We start from the raw sequence: 23,939 nt of genomic DNA, 5'->3' as shown, positions 1-23,939 counted from the left end.
CAGGGTTTCCACTAAATACTTAGCTGCGAAGAATTACATGACCACTACTTATGAGAAATGTAGGAGATAGGAGGAGCACCATGACTTACTGTATGTCTGACACTGAGATTAAAGTACTCACGTCACAAAATCAGGAAGAAAAAAAAAGCCTAACAACTTCCAGTAACTTTTCTGCTAGGGATGTTTATTGAAATTTTGTTGTCCTGAAATCAGTAAGGAAATTACTTTCTAACAGAAACTAGCTAGTGCTTTCCCTTACTACAACATTATTCCTGTGGTTTCACTGTAGCAAAAGCTGAAGGACGCACTGGCAATTTCAAACCCTGCAGAATGTCTGTAAGCCCAGGGTAAAGGGAACATGGCCAGTACCTTCCTAACAGCAGCTGGTACATTCTTTCTTGAGAATCACAGATTTAAAACGCATACCCTCAGCTTCTGTCCCACCTTTAGCGAAACAGGCATTAAAATTTCATGAAGTCTGACTGGATTTTAGGCAGTTTTTTCAGAAAAAAAGTAAAAAAATTAACACCTCTTTGTTATTAAAATCCTGATGTTTCAACATATTCGGAAAACAATTCACACTGGATAGGTACATGTTCTCAGTGGGGGAAGGCAGGTAGGTATGATTCCTTTACAGGTTGAAGCTTAATTTTTAATTAAAATCTTTCTTAAACAAAATATCACTTTTTGCTGCTTAAACAGAGCATCCTAAACATAATTTTATCTTCTTCTAAGTCACTCAGGGTTAACATCAAGATATCAGTGTGCCACAATGCACTGTGGTTGGTGTGATGCTTTCTTTGGTCCAAGGGAAGATTAGAGGGATTAGGGAATTCTCTCCAAATAACTAAAAATTAATGCTCTAAACCCAGAAACTTTTAGTCATGTGAAAAATTCTCTCTAAAATGTATTGTCTATCTTCTCTGACTTGCTAACAGGTTAACTATATGTAAATATTCAGCAACATCTCAGATCCCCTGTTAGAGAAACCTTTAGGGCTGCTGAGACTATAGGACCCATCAGGACCAGTGGCAAGTGGCCCCAACATGCTTTGCTATTCTAGTTTCCTCTTCCTTTGTGGTTGTTATGGATTGAATTGTGTAACATAAAAATGTCTGTCAATATAGCTAGGGCATGATTCCCAGTATTATGTGGTTGTCCTCTAATTTGCGATCTGATGTAATTTTCCTACGTATATAAATCCTAATCCCTGCCTGGGGCTAATGAGGCAAGATTAGGTTATGTTAAAGAGGATTAGTGTTGGATGCAATATCCCTACTCAGGTCACAGCCCTGACCTGATATAAAGAGAGTTTCATTGGGGTGTGGCCTGCATCACCTTTTACCTTACAAGAGATAAAAGGAGAGAGAAGCAAGCAGAGAAATGGGGACCTCACACTATCAAGAAAGAAGCTCTGGGAGCGGATCATGTCCACTGGACCCGGGGTCCCTGCACGGAGAAGCTCCTACACCAGGGGAAGACTGATGACAAGGACCTTCCTCCACAGCCTACAGAGAAAGAAAGCCTTTCCCTGGAACTGATGCCCTGAATTCAGACTTCTAGCCTCCTAGGCTGAGAGAATAAATTTCTGTTTGTTAAAGTCATCCACCTGTGGTATTTGTTGTAACAGCACTAGACAACTAAGGCAGTGGTCATGCTGTTTCCTTCGTTAATGTCTCCCTGTTTTTGTCACAAGTGCCTCCCCCCGACCACTGCTTCTAACCTGATCCTTACTGCCATCCTCCTCATTGCAGATTACAGCCTGGAGCAGACACTGCCTCCACGTCCTGAACGCTCAAACACATCTCCACCTTTTATACTCTCAGTATTGGTGAAAGCTGTGACCATTTCAAGAGTCTCCCAAGCTGGAAACCAAACACACACAACTTTACACCTTAGTTCAGGTTCTCCCCTCTTGCTCCGATTATGGCAACAGCCTCGCTAGTGGGTTAAATAGCGTCCCCTGGAAAATTCAAGTCCAATTGAACCTTAAAATGTGACTTTCTTTGGAATAAGGGTCACTGAAGGTGTAACCAAGGTTAGGATCTAGAGATGAAATCATCCTGGATTAAGGTGGGCCTGAAATCCAATGATGAGTGTGCTTATGAGACGGAAAAGAAGACAGAGATGTTCAGGGGGAGGAAGGCCATGTGAAGACGAGGCAGAAACTGGAGTAATGCAAGCCCCAGCCAAGGAACAGCAGGACTGCCAGCAGCCATCAGAAGCTAAGAGACAGTCATGGAACAGATTCACCCTCAGAGCCTCCACGGGAACCAACCTGCTGACATGCTGATCTTGGACTTCTGGCCTCCAAAACATGAGGGAATAATTTCTGTTGTTTTAAGCTGCCAAGTTCGTGGCAATTGCTTAGGATACAAATACACCCCCCACTAGCTGGTCTTCTGACCACAAATCTCCATCCTCCAGCCCTTTCCTTCCCTTAAAAATAACCAAATCTGATCAGGTCACTCACCTGCTGAAAAACTACAACTGGCCCCAATGCTTAAGAAATAAAGTTCAAATAAACAGAAGATACAAAATATGATCCTAACCTAAGTCCACACAATCTCTTGTTCCAATCCCTCACCTGTCAGCAAACACCTTGTATCCAAACTCCACACTAGAAGAGAAAAAGCTAGAGTAATCCAAACAGTGAGGTACTGATAATAAGGCAGACCAACAGAAGAGAACTGAGTGTCCAGAAATAAACCCATACATCTACAGCCAACTGATTTTTGTCAAGGGCACCAAGTCCTCTTTACGGTGGAAGAACATTCTCTCCAACAAATGGTGCTGCAATAACTGGATCCCACATGCAAAAGAAAACTGGACCTAGACCTCAGCCATATACGAAAATTAACTCAAAACAGGATCTGTGACTTAAATATAAGAACTAAAATCATAAAACCCTTAAGAGAAAGCATACAGGTAAAGCTACAAAGCCTTGTTTTTGCAAAGGATACTTAGATACGACACGAAAAGCAGGAGCAACAAAAGAAAAACTAAATAAACTGGATTTCATTAAAATATAAAATTTGTGTGCATCAAAAGGCTTTATCGAGAAAGTGAAGAGAGAACCTGCAGAATGGGAGAAAATGTTTGGTAACCGTGTATCTGACAAAACCAAAGGCAAACCAAACACTTGCCACCAAGTCTATTCCGACTGACAGCAACCCTATAGGACAGGGCAGAACTGCCCCACAGGGTTTCAGGGCTGTAATCTTTATGGAAAGAGACTGTCACATCTTTGTCCCATGGAGCAGCTGGTGGGTTCACACTGCCGACCTTTTGGTTAACAGCCAAGAGCTTAACCGTGGTGCCACCAGGGCTCCTTATATATTTCATAATGGCTCAAAATCCAGAATATAAAAAGAACTCCTAAAACTCAACAACAAAAATACAATTAAAAAATGGGCAAAGAACTTGAATAGACATTTCTCCAAAAAAGATATACAAATGGCCAACGAGCACATAAAAAAGGCTCAGTATCATTAATCATTAAGGAAATGCAAACCAAAACACAATGATACCACCTCACACCAAATAAAATGGCTATCATCAGAAAACAACAAGTGTTGATGAGGATGTGAAGAAACTGGAAGCTCTGTGCATTGCTGGTGGGACTGTAAAATGGTGTAGCTGCTGTGGAAAACAGTTTGGCAGTTCCTCCAAAAGTTAAACAAAGAATTATCTTATGACTCCGCAATTTCACTGCTAGGTATGCACCAAAAAGACTTGAAATCAGGGACTCAAACAGATACCTGTATGCCAACGCTCACTGCAGCATTATTCACAGTATGGTACCAAAATAACCCAAGTGTCCATCACCAGTTAAACGGATAAACAAAATGCAATGTATACATAAAACGGAATACTACTCAGCCATAAAGAGAAATGAAGTCCTGACACATGCTATAACATGCATGAACCTTAAAAACCGTACGCTGAGGGAAATAAGTCAGACACCTACAGACAAATACTGTGTGATTCCACTTACATGAAATATATTTTTACTATGACAGAATTAAAAGAAAAAAAATGATTGTTAGATTTTGAATGCCAAAAATGTCATGTGTTTACATTAAGCAAAACGATGGGCATTTCCTGTACAAATGACCTGGCCTAACACGATCAAAGTAATAAATGTGTAACTTTTACTTAAAAAAAAAAAGATTGAAGCATTAAATATGTATTTGAAAAAACAACTCATTTTTTTATGATGAAAAATTACTTAGAACAATAGGTAAGTCCTACTTGAAGGCTCTCTGACTCACGAATATTAGTGGTCACCTCTTCTGAAATGAGCTTGTCAGTGGATAAAGAATAGCAATTAGTGACTGAAATTTAAGCTAATATATTAACTTGACATCTTTCAAAATATTTCTAAGCCTTTTAAAAATATCTTTTCCTAAAAATGACATTCATAAAGCCATTATACCTTTCCTGTCTCTAAGAAAGGCTAAGGATATGAGTTCCAGAGTACTTTACTCCAGAAATAATCACTACATACAATAAAATCAGAGAAGAAATGTACACAAAATTCTAAAGACAACAATATTATCTAAGCCAGCAGGATCAAAGGATTAAAAAAAATATTGACAGTCTTTGGACAATACTAAAAAGAAAATTACTTCTATAGTGATCAGGCTTGGACAGAGTCTCAACCTGGAGCAAAGGGCAGGCATTCTAACTTAAAAAAAAAAGTTTGCTCCCATCTAGGCACTAAAAGCCTGTAAGAAGGTAATAATTTCAACTGGAATGATCACTTTTTTTTTTTTTTTCAATTGAACTTTAGATGAAAGTTTACAGAACAAACTGGTTTCTCATCAGTTAGTACACATATTGTTGTATGACACTGGTTAACAAGCCCATGACACGTCAGCATTCTCCCTTCTCAACCCTGGGTTCCATATTACCAGCTTTCCTGTTCCCTCCTACCTTTCAGTCCCTGCCGCAGGACTGGTATGCCCCTTTAGCCTTGTTTTGTTCCATGGGCCTGTTCAGTCTCTGACTGAAGGGTGAACCTCAGAAGTGGCCTCATCACTGAGCTGACAGGGTGTCCGGGGGCCCTACTCTCAGGGTTTCTCCTGTCTCTGCCAGGCCAGCAAGTCTGGTCTTTCTTTTTGAGTTAGAATTTTGGAACAATCACTTTTAACAGTAACTCCTTCCACTGAAATTGTAGCTAACTAAATTAGAAAATACACAATGAAATATAGACATGTAATGCACAAATACATACAACCCTTAAGAAAACACACTCAAATTATAGACGTGTGAGTTCACTGTAAAGAAACGAATCTGAGTAACTCTGGGTAACTCTAAGATTAAAAAAACAAAAATCAACCTATTACACAATTTTTTTAAATGTATATAGTCTATTTTCTAGAAAACAATGACACATGCACACCATACATAAATATTTAAAAATATAAGGTATCTCCAGAGAATAGAGACAATCACAAAGGTGGTTTTCAAAGAAGATGCAAATCCAGAAAAACAGAGAATTTAAACACGTGTGTTTTGTGTAAGTGGACATTTTCCTCTTTCTAAGGCTAAAATTTTACAAAGTATGTGTATTAACAAGTACTTCTTTATAATTCACTTCAAAACATAAGAAATGTCTAGTGTCCAACAGTTAAAAGTTTTTTGCTTATGAAATATTTATAATCGATTTTAAGATCACCAACATACCCATTAAAGCTCGAGGAAGCTGCGCTCAGATTAACATTTCTGCTCTTAAAGTCAAAAGGAGGGCTTCCAGGAAAACATGCCGGATTGGGTACATACATTTATGTCTGCTTCCTACAGGAAACCCACTAAAAAGAAAATAAAGGTAGAAAAGGTAGAGACAAACGAGGAAACAATACAGAAGAAAAACTATAGTAGACGTGAGATGCCAACAAATCTGGGGAGGATGAAAACTGGACAGAGTAGTGGTACAAGATTAGCAGGGAAGAAAAAAGCTGCTATCTAAGCAGGAAACAAGTGGATTCACATTAAGGAACAGGAGGCAATGGGGGAAGGTGCAAATGAAAACACAAGCATGGCTGTCAATGTAGGCCCTCTCCCCAATTATGAAGGCTAGTGACTGACCCTACGCTGCCCTGACATGGACAGCTAGTTTAGTCCCTGGTATTAAACTGGAGAGGTCTCGGACTCCGGAACACCAGTTGAGGCACAGGCCTTTTACTGAGTAAATGCATAAATACTGAATGCCACAGACCCCAAGATTTTCCCTACATCTAGATCCAAGAATATGGGCAGCAAACAGCTGACTCCAGAGACAACAGACTGTAGGGTTCTTCTGTAGAAAAGATAAACAATTCCAGAAGAAAGACCTACCGAAACCGACAGCTGGTCATCCCCCAATGAAAAGAACCCACTCGACTTGGTCTTCCTATAGATGGGTTCACCAGTCAGCAAACTCTGGGCTCACATTCAAACTTTCAGTCAGCTCTTCAGTACCTTCCTCTTAAATGTGAACAAACAGTGAGGATGGTCCCCATTCGTTAGAGGAAGGCCTCCACCTGGAAAGACTGAAACCAAAACAAACAGCAGAATGGAGCTCGGAAGAAACTAAGACAATGCAGAGGGCAGAAGAAAATTTTAAAATACCGTGTAATTCCTTAGAGAGAGAGAAGATAACTGCATCCATGAAATCAAATAGGGCAAAATAAAAATTAGAGAACAAAAAAGAAGGTCTTCAGAATTAAAAAATATGAAATCAGAATTTTTTTTTTTTTAATTCAACAGAAGGGCTAGAAAAAAAAGAACTACTCCCATAAATGAGTCAGAGATGTAAAAAATTGTAAAAGATAATTATGAAAATCAGAGGATCAGTGCAGGGGATCTAACAAAGAATTTCCAGAAATTCCAGAAACATAAAATACAGGAAAAATTTCCAGATAAAAGTAATCAAGGATATTAGCAAACAAAATAACCTGTCTAGAAACAAAAAACATAAACTTATCACTGGATCAATAAACAAAGTTTACCAAGTTCTCGGCACAGAAATGGAAAAAAAAAAAAAAAAAATCCACCTAGGACATTTTGCCAAAACATTTCAGAACAACAGTCATCAAGAGAAGGCCCTAGAAATTTCTAAAAAGAATCAGAAATCAGAATAGCATTGAACCTCTCAATGGCAAAAAGATAAGTTACATCTTTGAAACAATATCTTAAAAATTCTAAGAAAAAAGTTATTTCTAATCTGGATATTTATATCCAACCAGCATATCCACCAAAAATGAGAATGCCTATGCCCTTTCTGGGAAGCCCTACTGGCACAGTGGTTAAGAGCTACAGCTGCTAACCAAAAGGTCGACAGTTCAAATCCACCAGGCACTCCTTGGAAACTCTGTGGGGCAGTTCTACTCTGTCCTACAGGGTCTCTCTGAGTTAGAATTGACTTGATGGCAATGGGTTTGGTTTGGTTTGATGCCCTTTCTCAGAAAGCTACTGGTGAACGTGTCTTCACTAAAATTAGGGAGAAAAGCAAGAGAAAGAATGTAATCCATGAGACAGAGGCTACAGCACAGAAGATAGGCAAAGGGAACCTGCAGGACAATGATAAAGCAAAGTACACAAAGTGCGTAGCAGGTAAAGAATAACCAGCCTAGATTGCGGCACGATGACCAGGGAGAGATTACAGTGAGAAGGGCAGGTAAGAAGAACCAGCATAGACTGCAGCAGGAGGACCTGGGGGAGATCACAGTGTGAAGGGCAGGTAAAGGACAGCCAGCCTAGACTGTGGCAGGATGACTAGGGGAGATCACAGTGAGAAGGGTTTTGCAGTCCTGGTGAGTGTGGGAAGGACCCGGTATAGAAGAAAACTAAGCAAAGTGAAAAAAAAAAAAAGAAAGAAAAGAAACGGCTATATTAAATCTTGGAAAACAAAAATTATAAGAAGAAATTAAATATAATTATTGTACACAACTTTGCCCAGCAGTGAGTATTCATAACGAATACTGAGTTAGCTAAAATATGAGAATACCATGTTGGAAGGACAGGGCATGTGGAGATCTCAGAGTGAAGGGAAGCTGAGAATACTAATTCTTTATCCTCAATAGAAGATAATATCTAATATTGATAAAGAAATAGTGTATATGTTATTTAAGATCAAGAGGTAAATACTAGAAGAAAGATCTAAGAGTTTAAATTGGTTACCTCCAGGGTGGGGGGCAAAGCAAGGGGCAGGGAAGGGCACAGGCATTTTATCCTCAGTCATCAGTCCACTTCTGTAAAGATTCCAATGCAGAAAAAAGGAAAGGAAAGGAAAAAGAAGGAAGGAAAGAAAAAAGATTGAGAAAAGTGACTTGTTCAGGGACATAAAACAATTAAGAAACATTTGTCACAATGTCTCAACTTCCCATATACCTTGAGGGAGTATGAAATCGCTGATGAAAACTCTGACAACTGGGGGAGGGAAGGAAGACTCTTAGATTTCCAAGTTACAGGTATTCATTCAATTCATGAGGAGTTCAAAAAAAAAAAACAAACTATAAGCGTGTTGATGATAACTGATTCATTCTCTGTGTAACATTATTATAACTCTATTCAGCTTTGCTTTAATATAAAACTATAGACTCCTTTTGTTTTTGAGTCCAGCACTTTACTATCTTAATGAAGAACAACAAATATAAGCGGGGAGGGGAGAAGAAGAAATTATAACAAAGATGTTTCCAAACTGGCCTCTATGAGATAGCTGCCACTGAATCTGGTTTATCTGTGGCTGAACTCTAAACTGAGAGATTTCACAATATTAGGACTACCGGCTAAAAAACCTGTGTTCTGGATACCATTACAACCCGAGGGGGAGATAATCACCAACTCCCATTAGATCTCTTTGGTCACAGTGTGTAAGGAGGGAAGAAGCATCTGTTAGGAAAGGGTGTGACAGCTATGATGCTGGACAGGGTGAAATAAAAGAGAAAAAGGTAAATGTGATTTCTTACTTACTGTCTCCCTTTATCGGAAATGAGGCATAGAGGTTAAGAGCTATGGCTGCTAACCAAAAGGTCAGCAGTTCAAATCCACCAGGCACTCTTTGGAAGCTCTGTGGGGCAGTTCTACTTTGTCCAATAGGGCCTCTATGAGTCGGAATCCACTTGACGGCAATGGGTGAGTCTCCCTGTATCTAGGTCACTAATCTGGGATTCACTTCTGAATAGATCCTTGGCACACCAAATCTACTCGGCTCTCCCTTCCCTCCCTCAGCTGCCTAACAGTCTGCCTATTTCAGGAAACACACATAGGTTTACTGATTTATGTTCCACACGAATATTCCCAGTTACTTCAAAATTCCCCTGACAAACGAGGAGAGCCGCTAACTCCACCATTTCACCCCACCTGGTGTGATATAACGTGCACTCTAGACAGGCCAGTACCGGTGCTGAGACTCCAGACTTACAAATCTAGGACCTGTACACTGCCAGGTGAATCTTGTTTACTTAATTACCTGAAGCCATTTATATACCTTAATATTAAGACTTTAAAAGATCCCGGGATAGAACAGGCATGTAATAAATATCTTTGATATAAATAACTGATCTCATAGCAATATAGTTATAAGTTATTCCGATGCAAACTCAAGTATAATTAAAAAAACAAGTCTGGTTACTTTTCCATGTATGAAACCAAAATGAAGACAACCATCTTTAAGAGAAAGAGATGCGCTGCAGTGTCCATGCCATATGGGTGGGCAGGTACTCCTAAAAACACGTGACTTTTACAGCAAAGCCTCTTTGGCTTGGGTTTCAAGCAATTTTTGACCTTGTCGCAGATTAAAAGTATGCCTACAATCACTCAAGTAGTAAAAAGGAAAGTGAGGGCAAGTGCAAAGGGTAAGAAAGAAAATGTAATGTTACTGGAAAGAGCCCCTCCTGTGTCTTTGTAACTTGTGGAAAAAATCCCAAAGCAAAAGCGAATAATGCTCCCATAAAACTTCATTTGAAACCAATAAGGGATGGAAAAAAAATGCCTTTACTTTCCCTCCTCCCACGAGCCATTTCTCCTTCAGTCCTGCTGGATCCTTCTCCAGCTGCTACAGTAAAAAGTCATTAATGAGAACACAGCCTGTTTGGACTCAACTAAAAAGTATAAATCCCCAAAGATAGTGCTCACATGTTTATAATTACTTCTGAAAGATACTTCAAGACAGACAAAATCAAAAGGCTGGGAAAATGTTTGCCAGAATTAAGAAAGTATCAGTTTAACCAAGGAACGTGAAAATACTTTAGTGCTAGACTGGCATGGAATTCCTAAGCTCTTCCTGAGGGGTTTCAATTATTTGCCCAAAACACAAGCAAAAAACTTAAGACCGAAACTCTCATCTGCTAATTTATTTATTTTTTTTTTTACTTTAGAAATCAAGAAATAGAAATTAAGCTATTACATACAACTCTGTACTTTCCTTTATTTCAAAAAGAAAAACTAGCACTTCTGCAATGAAAGCACATTTCAGAACCTTTCACCCTGTACTTCAGCAAGGGACCTACTGAGGTCCACAGGTCAAAAGGCCTAGCTAGAGAGGCAAAGTTACTATGTTTGACATAATAACATGACAAGTACTCAAGATCTTCATCTCCCAACCAGCCAAATTATCACCAAAGCCGCCTCAACGCAAAGATGGCTTTCCACCATATTTCCTAAAGATCCCAATCTTCCTGTTGTGGGGGTTACACACTATCACAATTACCTCTACAAGCAAAAGTCTCAAGCCAAGGCCCTACCACTCACTCAGGCTTCTAGTGTCCAAACGCTCCAACAGGAGGAATTCAGACAGTGGAAACACCAGCCCTATCTCTAAAGACTGTATCAGCATCTACCTGGCTCCTGAGTTCTAATACCAAGAGTATGATAACTGTAACTGGCTATTTCCACACCAGGTGAAACATCATGGTACTAAGGAATTCACACTCTCAAACTAGGCTGTGGGACACAGGAATCTCAAAGACATTAAACAACAAAATGCTATAGTGTGCTTTTCCATCCCCAAACTCCTTAGCTTAAGAACTGAATGTCTGATGCACTGAGTCTTATATAAAAGTCTTACCTGTTTGGCTTTCAAGTTCTTCCCAGTAGAACTTCTCTCATTTGTACTTGCATCCATTCCTCTAAGAACACTGATGAAATCTTTCTTAGAAACAGTTGATATCAACTTAGCACGCTTTCTAATCGAGCCTCCAGCTTCTTTAGCTTTTTCATCAACGTTCTTTTGATGCTTCTGAACAGCATTAAATAACTGCACCACCCCCCTATGGAACGTAAAACAACCAGCGCAATGTAGTTAAATAACAATTACACTAGAAAAGCCAACTCTATGAGGGTGGGGGCGATGCACATTCACTGCCTAGAAAGGAAGAAAGTACTCAAATGAAAGAGTTGAATAAATGGCTAAATACATGTGGAAAATAAACACACATTTCAAATAATGAACATAAATCTCTGATACAGAGAATAAATGTGGATTGGTATGTGACTTTTTTCAGTTTGGGTCTTTCTAAATCAACTTTTGTGCAATTAAAACTGAGAACTGCTTTCAGCACAAATGTTTATCTCTCAAATATAACCGTATAATGATGTAAGGCCTTACAGTGCCTTATGGATTGAACTTGTTCCCCAAAAAGATACGCTCAAGTCCTGATGCCTGTGCCTGTGCATGTGACTTTGTATGGAAACAGGGTCTTTCTTAGAAGACATTAGTTAACAAGGTCACGCCAGGATAGGGGGGTTCTACTCCCATCTGGGTAGTGTTTTATAAAAGAGAGGCTCAGAGAGACAGACCAGGGGGAGACTACGTGAGGATGCACCTACAAGCCAAGGAACGCCAAGGACGGCCAGGAGTTGCCAGAAGCTAGGAGAGAGCGTGGAACTGTCTCTCTCAGAGCCCTCAGGAGGAATAAGCACAGACAATACCCAGAATTGGACTTCTAGCCTCCAGATCTGTGAGATGGTAAGTTTTTCTCCTTTAAAGCCAATCACTTTTGGTATTTTGTTATGGTCGCCCTAGGCAATGAAGACACGATGTCCTGGGAAGAGGTGCCCAATACCGTGGCCACTAGCCATGCATGGATATTGGAAACTTGACACGTGGCTGGTTAGAATTGAGATGTGCTGTAAGTATAAAATATATACCAGGTTTCAAAGACTCGTATGAAAAAGATCTCACTGATCGTTTTATATTGATTACATTTTGAAATATTTTGAATATATTTGGTTAAGTAAAATATATTATTGAAATTAATTTTACTCCTTTCTTTTTATTCTCCATGTGATTACCAAAAAATTTTAAATTAATATTATGTTCTGCTTTGACATCTGAAGCCGGGAGGGACTCGAATGGCCTGACCACAAGTTCCCTTAACCCCATTTGTACTCGCACAGATAATTTCTCCCAGCCAAGCAACTCTCCTTATCAGGGGGATAAGGCACAGTGCCTGCTTACCCCCGCAACAGCAGGCTTCATTTCCCTGCCAGCCTGTGGAATTACTCAAACAAGCCAATCACATCCTCCTAGGAATCACCTCACCCTCTTGTTACTACAAAGCCTACCTTCCACATTGCCTACTGGTTCACGCTGTGTGCGACCTGTGTGGCCCTTCATGGTGTGGTGTTCTCCTCCCCCCAGGCTGCAGGTATATGTGACTAATAAACTGCTATTGATCTCATCTGTCCAGCATTGGTGCCATTGTGTTTGGTCATCCCCATAATCCTAGGGCAAGAATCCCTCCCTCACCAATCAGGTACGAGGTAAAGAGGAGGTGATCAAAGCAATTTCATATGTCGCCCGTATGTTTCTACTGGACAGCACGAACTCAGACCATTAAGATCCACTGTAGCTCTAAAATTCTATAATCCATGAACTCTCTTTATAATAACTATTGGGACAGGCAATCCACCATGGGCCTGAGCACTCCTGCATATTCTTACCGGGTTTGTCAAGAACGCCAAGGCCTTGACCTCTCTGTACCCAGGTCATTTCAGGGCTGTGTTTGCAGCAAGCAACGATGAGGTAACCATCCCCCAGACAAAGAGCAGGTTTGTTACCATTCATTATAAAAGCGAGAGTGTCCCAAGCAGAGTGGCCCTCTCCTGTAACCCAACCATGGCACGTGCAGGAATCCATCTAGGGTACCTGCACTGCCCCTGTAGGACAAGGGGGACCAGTGGGAACATGAAGCTCTGGCTACTGCTTTTGCCATCACTAACAAGGCCCTCTGTCTCTGACCCAAGAGTCTCTTGTCCTCTGCCATCAGCCAAGAAGCATTAACATCTTGTAAGGTGGGTAAAATCCCAGGCCCTTCGCAGCAGAGACAGGATAAAGATGAGGCCAGTAAAGTGCCTATGGTACAAAACTTAAGGAGGCGCTCACTCTGAGGTTTGTACAAGCACCAATCCTGCACTCTTCTGTGTGCTTTATGTGTATCAATACATTTAATTATCAGAAATCCTATACGGTAGGTATATTACCCTCTTTTTACATATAAGGAAACTGGGGCAGAAATAAATTAAGTAGCATGCCAAAAAGACATGCAGCTGATGATCAAAGTCAGTACTGGGACTTGAACCTAGCAGTCTGGCTCTATCACCAACATTCTTAAACACCATACCTCATCATCTCACGTAACACCTCCCCCTGCAATGGATTAGAAAATAAACAAAAAAAGCAGGTAACTAAGAATTCAAAACTAATTCCACTAAAGGTAATTGCTACACTCTTCAAGTAGCAGCCTAAGTGTTCTCTCCTCTGTGAAGCTTTCCCCAACTTCCCAGACAATCTCCTGTCCTATGTCCCCAACACATCAGATGTATCTCTATTCTCAGAGAGACTGTAATTAATTACTTTCACTCATACAGATGAGTGGGCAGGGACCACCCAGCAGCCACCATATCTTATTGATCTTTGGACCCAGTGGACATCAAATGCATGTTTGGTGTTGATGATAAAAAGTAGAGTGAAAGGATAGCATGAAACTGTTGTAATGCATGTGTAAGTTGTTATGCCACAAGATAACAAAAATAATCACCTGGTACCCTAAATTCAGACAACCATCCCAGCAGAGGTCTGATTACACTGTTCTCCTGACTATGAAAACAAGATAATCTGAACTAGGTTCATGCTGAATATTCACTTAGGACATTATGCCCATGCCTCACGAGACCTGCAAAACCTTTGCTTGAACACGGCATTGACTAGCAGGCTTAGACATAAATCACTTGGCTTCCGGAAAATAGACTTAGACTCAAATCTGGCCAAAGCCGATCACGATCAAAGCTTGAATATATTTATTCTTTAAAGGGCAGAAACAGTGTCTTACCTTGTTGCAATTCTCTGAAGATTTCTCTCGGTTTCTTTGTCTTTGACAACATCTGGCTTTACTCTGCACATCATTTCCCACTCCCGCCTCTTATCGAGCTGCGTTATAAACATTGTTATGTGAAAGAATATTAGGCATTTTTGAAAGTGCGGCAAACTTTGATATGATACTCTGAAAGGACAAAGGTAATAAATCATTCTGGCTTAGTTTGTCACAGAGACTTTAAAACCCTACAATTTTAGGGGTGCAGCTCAGGGAGCCTGTGGTTAGCACTCAGCGTGTCATGTGAGAGGCCTGACAGCAGGGGTCTGGAGAGCTGCCAGGACACTCAGCAAGGCAGTCCGTGGCACAGTGCCAGAGCGCCCCATGCCTGACCCACCATCCCAGATCACACAGGTAAGGCTCCAAACTACCCCCTCTCGTAACTACAAGGTTAAAGGCTATTTCTCCTTATTTTCAGAAACTGACTCCTTTAACAGGCAGAATTAAGAATCTGTATCCACCTTTGAAAGAACAGCATCATACCCAGGTAGACCCTGTTTATACAGTGACTTTCTTTACAGTGAATCATTTTAATCTGTTTCTCCTCTTGCAGCACATCTGACCGCGTCCTTGTCATACACAGCGGATCAGTCACAAACTACAACAGATGGCTTCTCCACCATCATGCAAAAGTAGAAGGGGAGCTGGGAAATGAGGAAATCCAGAAGATAACATAATCCAGTTCCAAACTGTCATCTAGTAGGACCCAGGTCCCAGGCATCTGGTAACGATGAATGACTTCTCCAGATCTCCTTCTCAGATGAACATTTCACCAAATATCAAATGTACTAACTATGGGGAACTAATCAACAAGAAGTTGGTAAGTGCCAAAGCCAGTAAGAAGGACCAATGAAAATATGTCTCCTTTCATCTCTTTGTTTTCTCCACTCATGTATTTAATTTTGTATTAACGAAAGCTTCTAATCACCAAATTCCTGCTCTCAATGTAAACATTAGTCTGACTGCTTTCAAGGAACAGCTTCCTCCCCAAATCAGAAAATTCATTTTAACTGCCATAAAATCCACTGTCATAACTCAGATTATTCCACAAAAAAAAGTCTTATTTTAAAATTTAAAACAATGCATTTTAAACTATCTGTAGTACTCAAGGGATGGAAACCTGGTGGCGTAGTGGTTAAGTGCTACAGCTGCTAACCAAGAGGTTGGCAGTTTGAATCCACTAGGGGCTCCTTGGAAATCCTATGGGGCAGTTCTACTCTGTCCTATAGGGTCACTATGAGTCCGAATCGACTCCACAGCAACAGGTTTGGTTTTGTTTGTTTGTTTGTTTGTTTACTCAAGGGATAGGAGACATTATTCCCCAAACTTTTTTTTTTTAAACTTTGAAAGGTATTTTTATGATTAGAAATAAGTAGCTGATATACTGGAAATTCGTAATATTTCACATTAAGAAGTAATGAGAATTTATGTAGACCCCACCTAGAAACACATACAATGAGCGTCTACATTTGCTCTGTCACGTTTCTGGGATTATGCGAGCGCCTTCATGTACCCGAAGCTGTGGGCTAGAACAGAGTCAGACCCCTCCTCTCGGCTTCAGAATGCTGTCCACAGGGGAACATCAGGACTAGAGGCAGTTAAGGATTCTCATTTTTTTTTTTACAGCTTCTTCAAAAGCTATCAGGAAGATTTACCCACTGCCAACAAGTCGATTCCAACTCATAGTAACCCTACGGGACAGAGGAGAACCGCATCATTGGGTTTCCAAAGTTGTGATCTTTACAGAAGTAGACTGCCACATCTTTGTCCCACGGAGCGGCTGATGGGTTCAAACTGCCAACCTTTCAGTCAGCAGCTGAGTGCTTAACCACTGTGCCAGCAGGGCTCCTTTCAGTAAGATTTAGAGAGAAAATTTATCTTAAAGTACAATGAGAATATTGAGTTAGTAATAGAGTACACTGTTTCCAAGAGCGATGCTTGAAAAGGTCTACCTATATACGGCCTTTCATACAAAGCAACCAATATTAAGAATAGAGAAACATTCGTCTTAAACAAGATAAGGGGATGGTGACCATAACAGGAAATATATGCCAATTCAAATCTGTCTTCCTTTTATTTTTATCTATAAAGTAAATAAACCAGTTGACTTTGAGTTAATCCTGACCATGGCAACCCCATGTGTGTCACAGAAGAACTGTGCTCCACAAGGTTTTCAATGGCTGGTTTTTCAGAAGTAGATTGCCAGACCTTTCTTCCCAGGCACCTCTGCACAGACTCAAGCGTCTAATCTTTTGGTTAGCAGCCAAGTGCATTCACCATTTACATTACCCAGGTAGTCTACCTATAAGGTCCCTCTTAGAAATTAGCATTTCTATATTGCCAGTAGAATTGTAGAAAATTATTTTTCTTCTGTTAGAATATAATACATGCTTCAGTAACTAAGTATTTTAGACATAGAGATACGTCATCAAATATAAGGGATATACTTATACCTTACCATGGTTTCTTTATGCTTATAATACATAACAGCAAATTCATGTCTAACATTTGAGCTTTAATTAATAGATTACATTAGTTAACTTCTACCATCAGTGGTGTAACAAAATGCATAATAAATTCATGCTTATCTAGCAGGGAAATAATCAGTTTACAAAACTGCAACCATCTCTGACCTGTGAAATTTTCACACATATTATCATAAAATAGGTTTTCAACCAAAAAGTAACATGTTTCTTATAAAACACGTTAAAATCTAAAGATTAGTTCAGGACCTAATAAAGTCAGTATATGGACAACCAAAAAGAAAAAAATATTGAGACCCAAGAGTCACTGCCTCATCTACAATTACTTGATTTTAAAAGAATAAATCTCCTTGGAGTTCACATTTGTATTGCTTTGCTTAGATGACTAAAGTTAACATGCTCAATGGAGTCATTTAGACTAACATAACCTTGGTGATCTACCCTCACATAAAAAGCAAGTTTAAAGCTGGAATGTTAATTGGATAAACAGTGCAAAGAACAATGTGGTACAGAAACGAACTAGAAAGACAATCGACTCTAAAAGACACCTGGTAGGACACACCTGCTTTCTTTTCTCCAGTCTCTCTTGCTTTAACTTTTCTTTCTCCTTTTCCAGCTTTTTGTTTTTCAGCAGAATGGTGGGTTTACTTTTAGGAGTTTTTTTGTTAAGAACTTTAGCCATGGCATCTGCCCAGCCTGTATTTGTCCCAACACTAGACTCGGCAGCATTTTCATTTTCTTGGTCACAGGGTCCAATATCCTCCTCATTGTCAGCTTCTACTGCTTTATCATCAGAGGAAAAGTCATCCTCCTCCAATCCGCAGCTTCCTGCAGAACCGAAGAGGAGAAACAAATTAAACTTTAATACCAAGCCCTGGTGGTGCAGTGGTTAAGAGCCTGGCTGCTAACTGAAAGGTCAGCTATTTGAACCCACCAGCCATTCCTTGGAAACCCTATGGAAGCAGCTCTACCCTGCCTACAGGCTCTCTACAAGTCAGAATCAACTTGACGGCAATGGGTTTGGTTTGGTCTGGCCCTAAGCAGAGGTTGCCAAGGCTATGACCAGACCCCCTGAGTCCCTACATGAAGCTAACAGCTCTCCACCTGTCTCCTGCAGGAGGGGACTTCTCTAAGTCCCACAGCTGCAGAAACAGTGAAGAACAAGAGGACCAGCCAGCCCACTTCCAATGGCCCCCAAAGACCTGGCTGAGTCAAGTCGACAGGGGACGCCATAGTGGCTTTAAGACCCAGGAGCCAGGCAGCAGGAGTAAATCCAACACACCTATCAGATCCCTGCTGTCGAGATGGTTACAGACGCTGCTGAGAGAGGCCAGTGCAGGGTGCTTTCAAATGCAGGGACCTTAATTATGGCACTCAGCTGCCTGAAGAGACCAATAAAGCTGATTTTAAAAACAACAACAAAAAACTTTAATCCATCAAGAAAATGGTATAGTATTATCTAATTAGCTTCTCTGATTATTTGGCAAGACATCTAAAATTCTGAATCTGTGTGTAGGAAAAACTAAAAACCAATCTCACTGTACATAATTTGCACATAACACTGTGATACTAAGTGTTTTGACATCTTTGAGAAGGAAATTATCTGATGACGTAACGTACGCCCAAGGTACAGATGATTCAATTGCACTGCTGAGTAACTGAATGAAAATGCCAAACTCTGCATTGAAGACACAAATTTTTAAGTGCATCATTAACTTTAAAGAGCTCTGGTGGCGCAGCATTTGAAGAGCTCAGCTGCTAACCAAAAGGTCAGAGGTTCAAACTCACCAACCACTCTGCCGGAGACAGATATGGCAGTTGGCTTCCATAACAATTTACAGCCTTGGAAACTCTATACGGCAGTTCTGCTCTGTCCTGTAAGGCTGCTATGAGTCATAACATACCCAATGGCAACAGGTACATAACGGACGACACAGTGGTTAAATGCACAGCTACCCAAAAGGTCGCCAGTTTGAACCACCCAGCAGCTCTGAGGGAGAAAAACCTGGCAATTTGCCTCTGTAAAAATTACAGCCAAGAAACCCCTGTGGGGCAGTTCCACTCTCACACGGGGTTGCTATAAGTCAAGATCAACTCAATGGCACCTAACAACAACACTGCTAACTTTTACTATGCAGAGCCAACAAAACAGCATATACAGGTACCAGCAAACTAGTTCATTATATGAACCAGTCCATAAAATGGATGAGGACTGAGAATTGTCAGAAACTACAGTCCAGTTGGTGGCTTTGCTTAGAAATTAAAAATAAACTTAAGAAACTGGGTACTTTAAGCCTTGCAGCCTCTCTCAGCTTCTGAAGCTAAGTGACCTTTCACAGACAGCACAAGTGGCCTGCGGTGTCTGCGTGCATCTGTTCAACCCAGAGCACTCAGGAAAGCTTCTATTTCGTTCTTCAGAAACCTATCAAACTTATCAGGAAATACTTCAAAAGACAAAATCATTCAATAATTTAGTAACTTGAAATGTTTTTTAATAAGCAGAAGAGTGAACAAGGAAGGCTAAGAAGCTACCGAAGAAGGGGATAAGCAGACACGCCCACAGCTGCCACTTGACAGCACTGTCTCTGGGTAACAAATGGGCTTTGTTCGCTCAACTCCAGAACCACAGTATATGACTCTCAAAGATTCACACAGAAAACACTCTTACCTGCAACTTTTCTATCACAGCATCTATATTAAGTAACAATATTGGTAATTTAAGCAATCGATTAAATACCCGGAAGATGTTTACCTGTGTTTTATTGACTATGCAACAGCATTTGACTGTGTGGATCATAACAAATTATGGATAACATTGTGGAGAACGAGAATTCCAGAATGCTTAATTGTACTCATGACAAACCTGTACATAGACCAAGAGGTAGTCACTTCAACAGAATAAGGGGATACTGCGTGGTTTAAAGTCAGGAAAGGTGTACATCAAGGTTGTATCCTTTCACCACACCTATTCAATCTGTATACTGAGCAAGTAATTCAAGAAGCCGGGCTATATGAAGGAGAATGTGGTATCAGGATCAGCGGAAGACTCATTAGCAACCTGCAATATCAGGATCAGCGGAAGACTCATTAGCAACCTGCAATATGCAAATAGCACAACCTTGCTTACTGAAAGTGAAGAGGACTTGAAGCACTTACTGACGAAGATCAAAGACCACAGCCTTCGTATGGATTACACCTCTAAATCTAAAGAGAACAAAAATCCTCACAACTAGACCAATAAGCAACATCATGAAAAACAGAGAAAAGACTGAAGTTGTTAAGGATTTTATTTTACTTGGATCCATAATCAATGCGCCCACGGAAGCAGCAGTTAAGAAATCAAATGACACATTGCATTGGGTAACTCTGCTGTAAAAGACCTCTTTAAAGCGTTAAGAAAGCAAAGACATCACTTTGAAGGACTAAGGTGCACCTGACCCAAGCCGTGATATTTTCAATCCCCTCATATGCATGCGAAAGCTGGACAATGAACAAGAAGACCAAAGGAGAACTGACACCTTTGAATTACGGTGTTGGTGAAAAATATCGAATATAACATGGTCTGCCAGAAGAACGAAGAAATCTGTCTTGGAAGAAGTACAGCCAGAATGATCCTTAGAAGCAAGGATGGGAAGACTTCGTCTCACATACTCTGGACATGTTATCCGCAGGGACCAGTCCCTGGAGAAGGATATCATACTTAGTAGAGGATCAGGGAAAAAGAGGAAGACCCTCAATGAGATGGACTGACACAGTGGCTGCAACAATGGGCTCAAACACAGCAAGGATTGTGAGAACGGTGCAGGACCCAGCTGTTTCGTTCTCTCATGGATCAGGACCAACATAAGGGCATCTAATAACAACATTTAAATACTGACTTAACAGCACTAAGATAAAACACCATTTAAAGCAACACTAAAAGAAAAGAAAAAAAAAAGGTCTAGGCATAGACGAGTTTCCTGATGCTCCCTACTTAATTCAATTCTGATGTCCTCCTCACCAAATCAGAACAACCCATACCATCAAAGCACTGCATTTCAGCAGGTCTGCTCCATGTCCATTTAACCTTCTCTGCTCCTACTTTCTTAGTCTATTGCTTCTTGTCGTTATTTCAAAATTACCGATTGTTAAACTCCAAGCCCCCATTTCTTCTTTAAATAATTTCAACAAAGTGAAATTATTCTTGTAGCCTTTTTACAGAAGCTTAATGCCATGTCCAAAGTAAACGGGAGAGAATACAGTCCGATATTAATTTCTCCTCTAATCTCTTGGCTTTAACCCCTGAGTCAAGATAGAATTTCTGGAAAGATCTGATTTTCAGGTACTGATTTTAAAACTTGTAGCTTTGATACTACTTAAAACCCTTAAATTTGAAGCGTTGAGAATCATGAAACGAAAAGGATATGGAATTAAATACTTAATACTACATTTCAAATAAAAAATCTGTAACATATAGAAAACAGCAAATAACATACTCTTCCAAAAGTGAACCTCAAACACATGAATAAAAATTAAGTATTTTCAAAAAATTAAACATTATGGAAAATTAGAATTAAACACAGAAAACAATGCTTTACATTTTTTTAAAACACAAGATCTCAAAATATAAAGTGTGTCCGTGGTATGAAAAAATATTACAGGAAATGTTAAAATAACGAAAAAACTAATAATCCTACTGCCCAAATGGAGCTGCAGGTTGCTTAGTAAAGAGGAAGATCTTTTTAAATAGAAACTTATTTGCTACATATTTAATTTGAAGCTTCCTGCATGTCCTGATGCTGAAATTTTAAGAAATCTGGAGGCATGTATAGCTCTAGGCTTGATGTGGAAATATAAATGATATAAGAACTATATTATTGTCCATGATATTTTTAAAGTGGTATCTAAATTCTGCTAAACAAAAGTTGACAGTGTTATCATTCAATTCAACCCAAATCTGAGTGTCTGCTAGTATACGCCAGGTTCCAGGGCCATAAAATTCTTTCCCCAGGAAGCATCCGGTAGGACCAGTGTTTCCTGGAAAGTACAGTGAGAAACAAAGTCTGGAGAATGCAGTCAGCTGAAAACGAAAGGTACGAGAACATTGTATATGTTGTGTCCCCCAGGGTCAACAGCACCACAGAGACGCTAGTAATAAAATAAGCAACTCTATGAAAACTGCTTCTTCTAGCAAGCATTTTTTAAATGTGAAAAGGCAGGAGGGCTTAAAATTTGTGTTACTAAAGATACGTGGGTAATTAAAAGCAGAAAAGTCTCCGAAAAGCTTCTGGTAAAATGTGAGAATGACAACACTGACATCTAGTGTTTTATGCTGATCAATTCACACACAAACTGCAGCAAATCCCAAGGCTGTCTGTCGAGAGGTGCACAGTAAAGGCGGACAAAAGGCTTTAGGGTTGAATGTTGTTGTGTCAGGTCAATCCCCACTTATAGCCTTTTTACACCATGGAGCAGAGCTACCCCACAGGGTTTCCAAAGCTGTAACCCTTAAAGACAGAAGACTGTCCCATCTTTCTTTGCCAAACTTACAAGTATATAAACCACTTCAGTTCTCCACTTCAAAACCTTGGCTAATATGCACTGGTAGGTTTCTCACCCAGACTGACTACCACAACATGCGTATTAAGGACACATATAAACCCATTACAAGTTTAAAACATCAGTTTCTACAACCTGCACTCACCCCACCAATAAAAAGAATTCCAGAAGAATTCGCTATTTTATGACGTTCTAAGAGACGTTCTAGCTCAGGAGTTTTCGGTCAAGCATTTGCTGCCTAAGGAAATGGTGATGTTTTACATAAATACATGCAAAACGCCAATGTAATGTGATTTCCCAGCACAGTGACAAACAAGATTTACTTCTAGGATACTGAGGGTTATCATTATGCAAAACAGAAGGAGAACTGGTTCTTCAATTTTTACTGAATTCTACCTAGATGAGATTTTTCTAATTTTCCAGGAACAGATCTTCACCAGCAGAAGTTACATGGATAAACCCAGGAGTCTGGTGGCATAGACAGAAGCCACCGCATGAGTGAAAAGCTCCTCTGCAGCTCTGTCTTAAACATTAATTCTAATTTTGCATTTTGCTTTATAGCAGTCATGTTTGATCTCAAATTACTTGGCTAAACTGACTCTCCTGAAAGGTGTATGAGGCTATATTCTGAAATGCTGAAGCAGTTAAAGACAAAGAAAAAAATTAAAATTTGGAAATTAAGAAAGGTGTTACAGATTGAATTGTGTCCCCCCAAAATATGTGTTGTAAATATAACTTCCATGCCTACAGGGTCACTGTGAGTTGGGAACAACCTGATGGCAACAGGTGTTTTGGTTATGCCTGTGGTTATAATTCCGTTTGGGAATGGACTGTCTTTGTTACATCAATGATGCAGCATTAGAGTAGGGAGTGTTTTGAGTCAATCTCTTACAAAGAAAAAAGGACCACATTAAGCAAGCAGAAATGGGGGAAGACTGATGTCAAGACACATGGAGATCTCCAAGGAACCAGGAAAGAGAAGCTGAAGAGAAAAGGACCTTCTCCCAGAGCAAAGACAGAAAGCTTTCCCATAGAGCTGGCACCCTGAATTCGGACATCAAGGGTCCTAAACTGTGAGGAAACAAATTTGTTTGTTAAAGCCATCCACTTGTGCTATTTCTGTCACATCAGCACTAGATAACTAAGACAAAAGGGCTACAAGAGATGCTCACTGGAAATAATGACTAAAAGTTCCAACAGAACTTTCTACGATAATGGAAACGCTTTATATCAGAGCTGCCCACTAGCCACCAGCCACAAGAGCCTAGTGAATATTTCAAAATTGGCTAGTATAACTGAGGACATGGACTTTTAATTCTATTGAATTTTAACTACTTTAAACAGCCAAATGTGGGGAGTGGCTGCCATCCTGGACAGTGCAGAATTAGACCTCTGGGTGGTGAGGCAGACACAAGGCATTTCTCATCCCTTCTGCCTTTTCCCCAAACCTCCAGCTTCCTTTCAAACTTGTCCTTTATTCCTCATACGGTTAGCTGCCGGCAGGAAAGTGAGCCATTTTTCTTAGCCTTTGGAACTGAAATAAAATTCTAACAAGGCT

General features: G+C 40.1%; 1 protein-coding gene across 1 annotated transcript in view; it reads right to left on the bottom strand.

Moving 5' to 3' along the window:
- Nucleotides 1–23,939, bottom strand: part of RRP15 (ribosomal RNA processing 15 homolog) — a 61,194-nt gene that overhangs the window by 24,557 nt on the left and 12,698 nt on the right. The window contains exons 2-4 of the mRNA XM_049868635.1: nt 17,406–17,671; nt 14,319–14,416; nt 11,054–11,255 (exon numbers count right to left, since the gene is read on the bottom strand). Coding sequence (XP_049724592.1) covers nt 11,054–11,255; nt 14,319–14,416; nt 17,406–17,671 — 566 coding nt within the window. The remainder of the gene's footprint in view (nt 1–11,053; nt 11,256–14,318; nt 14,417–17,405; nt 17,672–23,939) is intronic.

The sequence above is a fragment of the Elephas maximus genome, chromosome 24 (genome assembly GCF_024166365.1).
Source record: "Elephas maximus indicus isolate mEleMax1 chromosome 24, mEleMax1 primary haplotype, whole genome shotgun sequence".
Classification (NCBI taxonomy): Eukaryota; Metazoa; Chordata; class Mammalia; order Proboscidea; family Elephantidae; genus Elephas; species Elephas maximus.
This window is presented reverse-complemented; position numbering and strand designations above follow the sequence as displayed.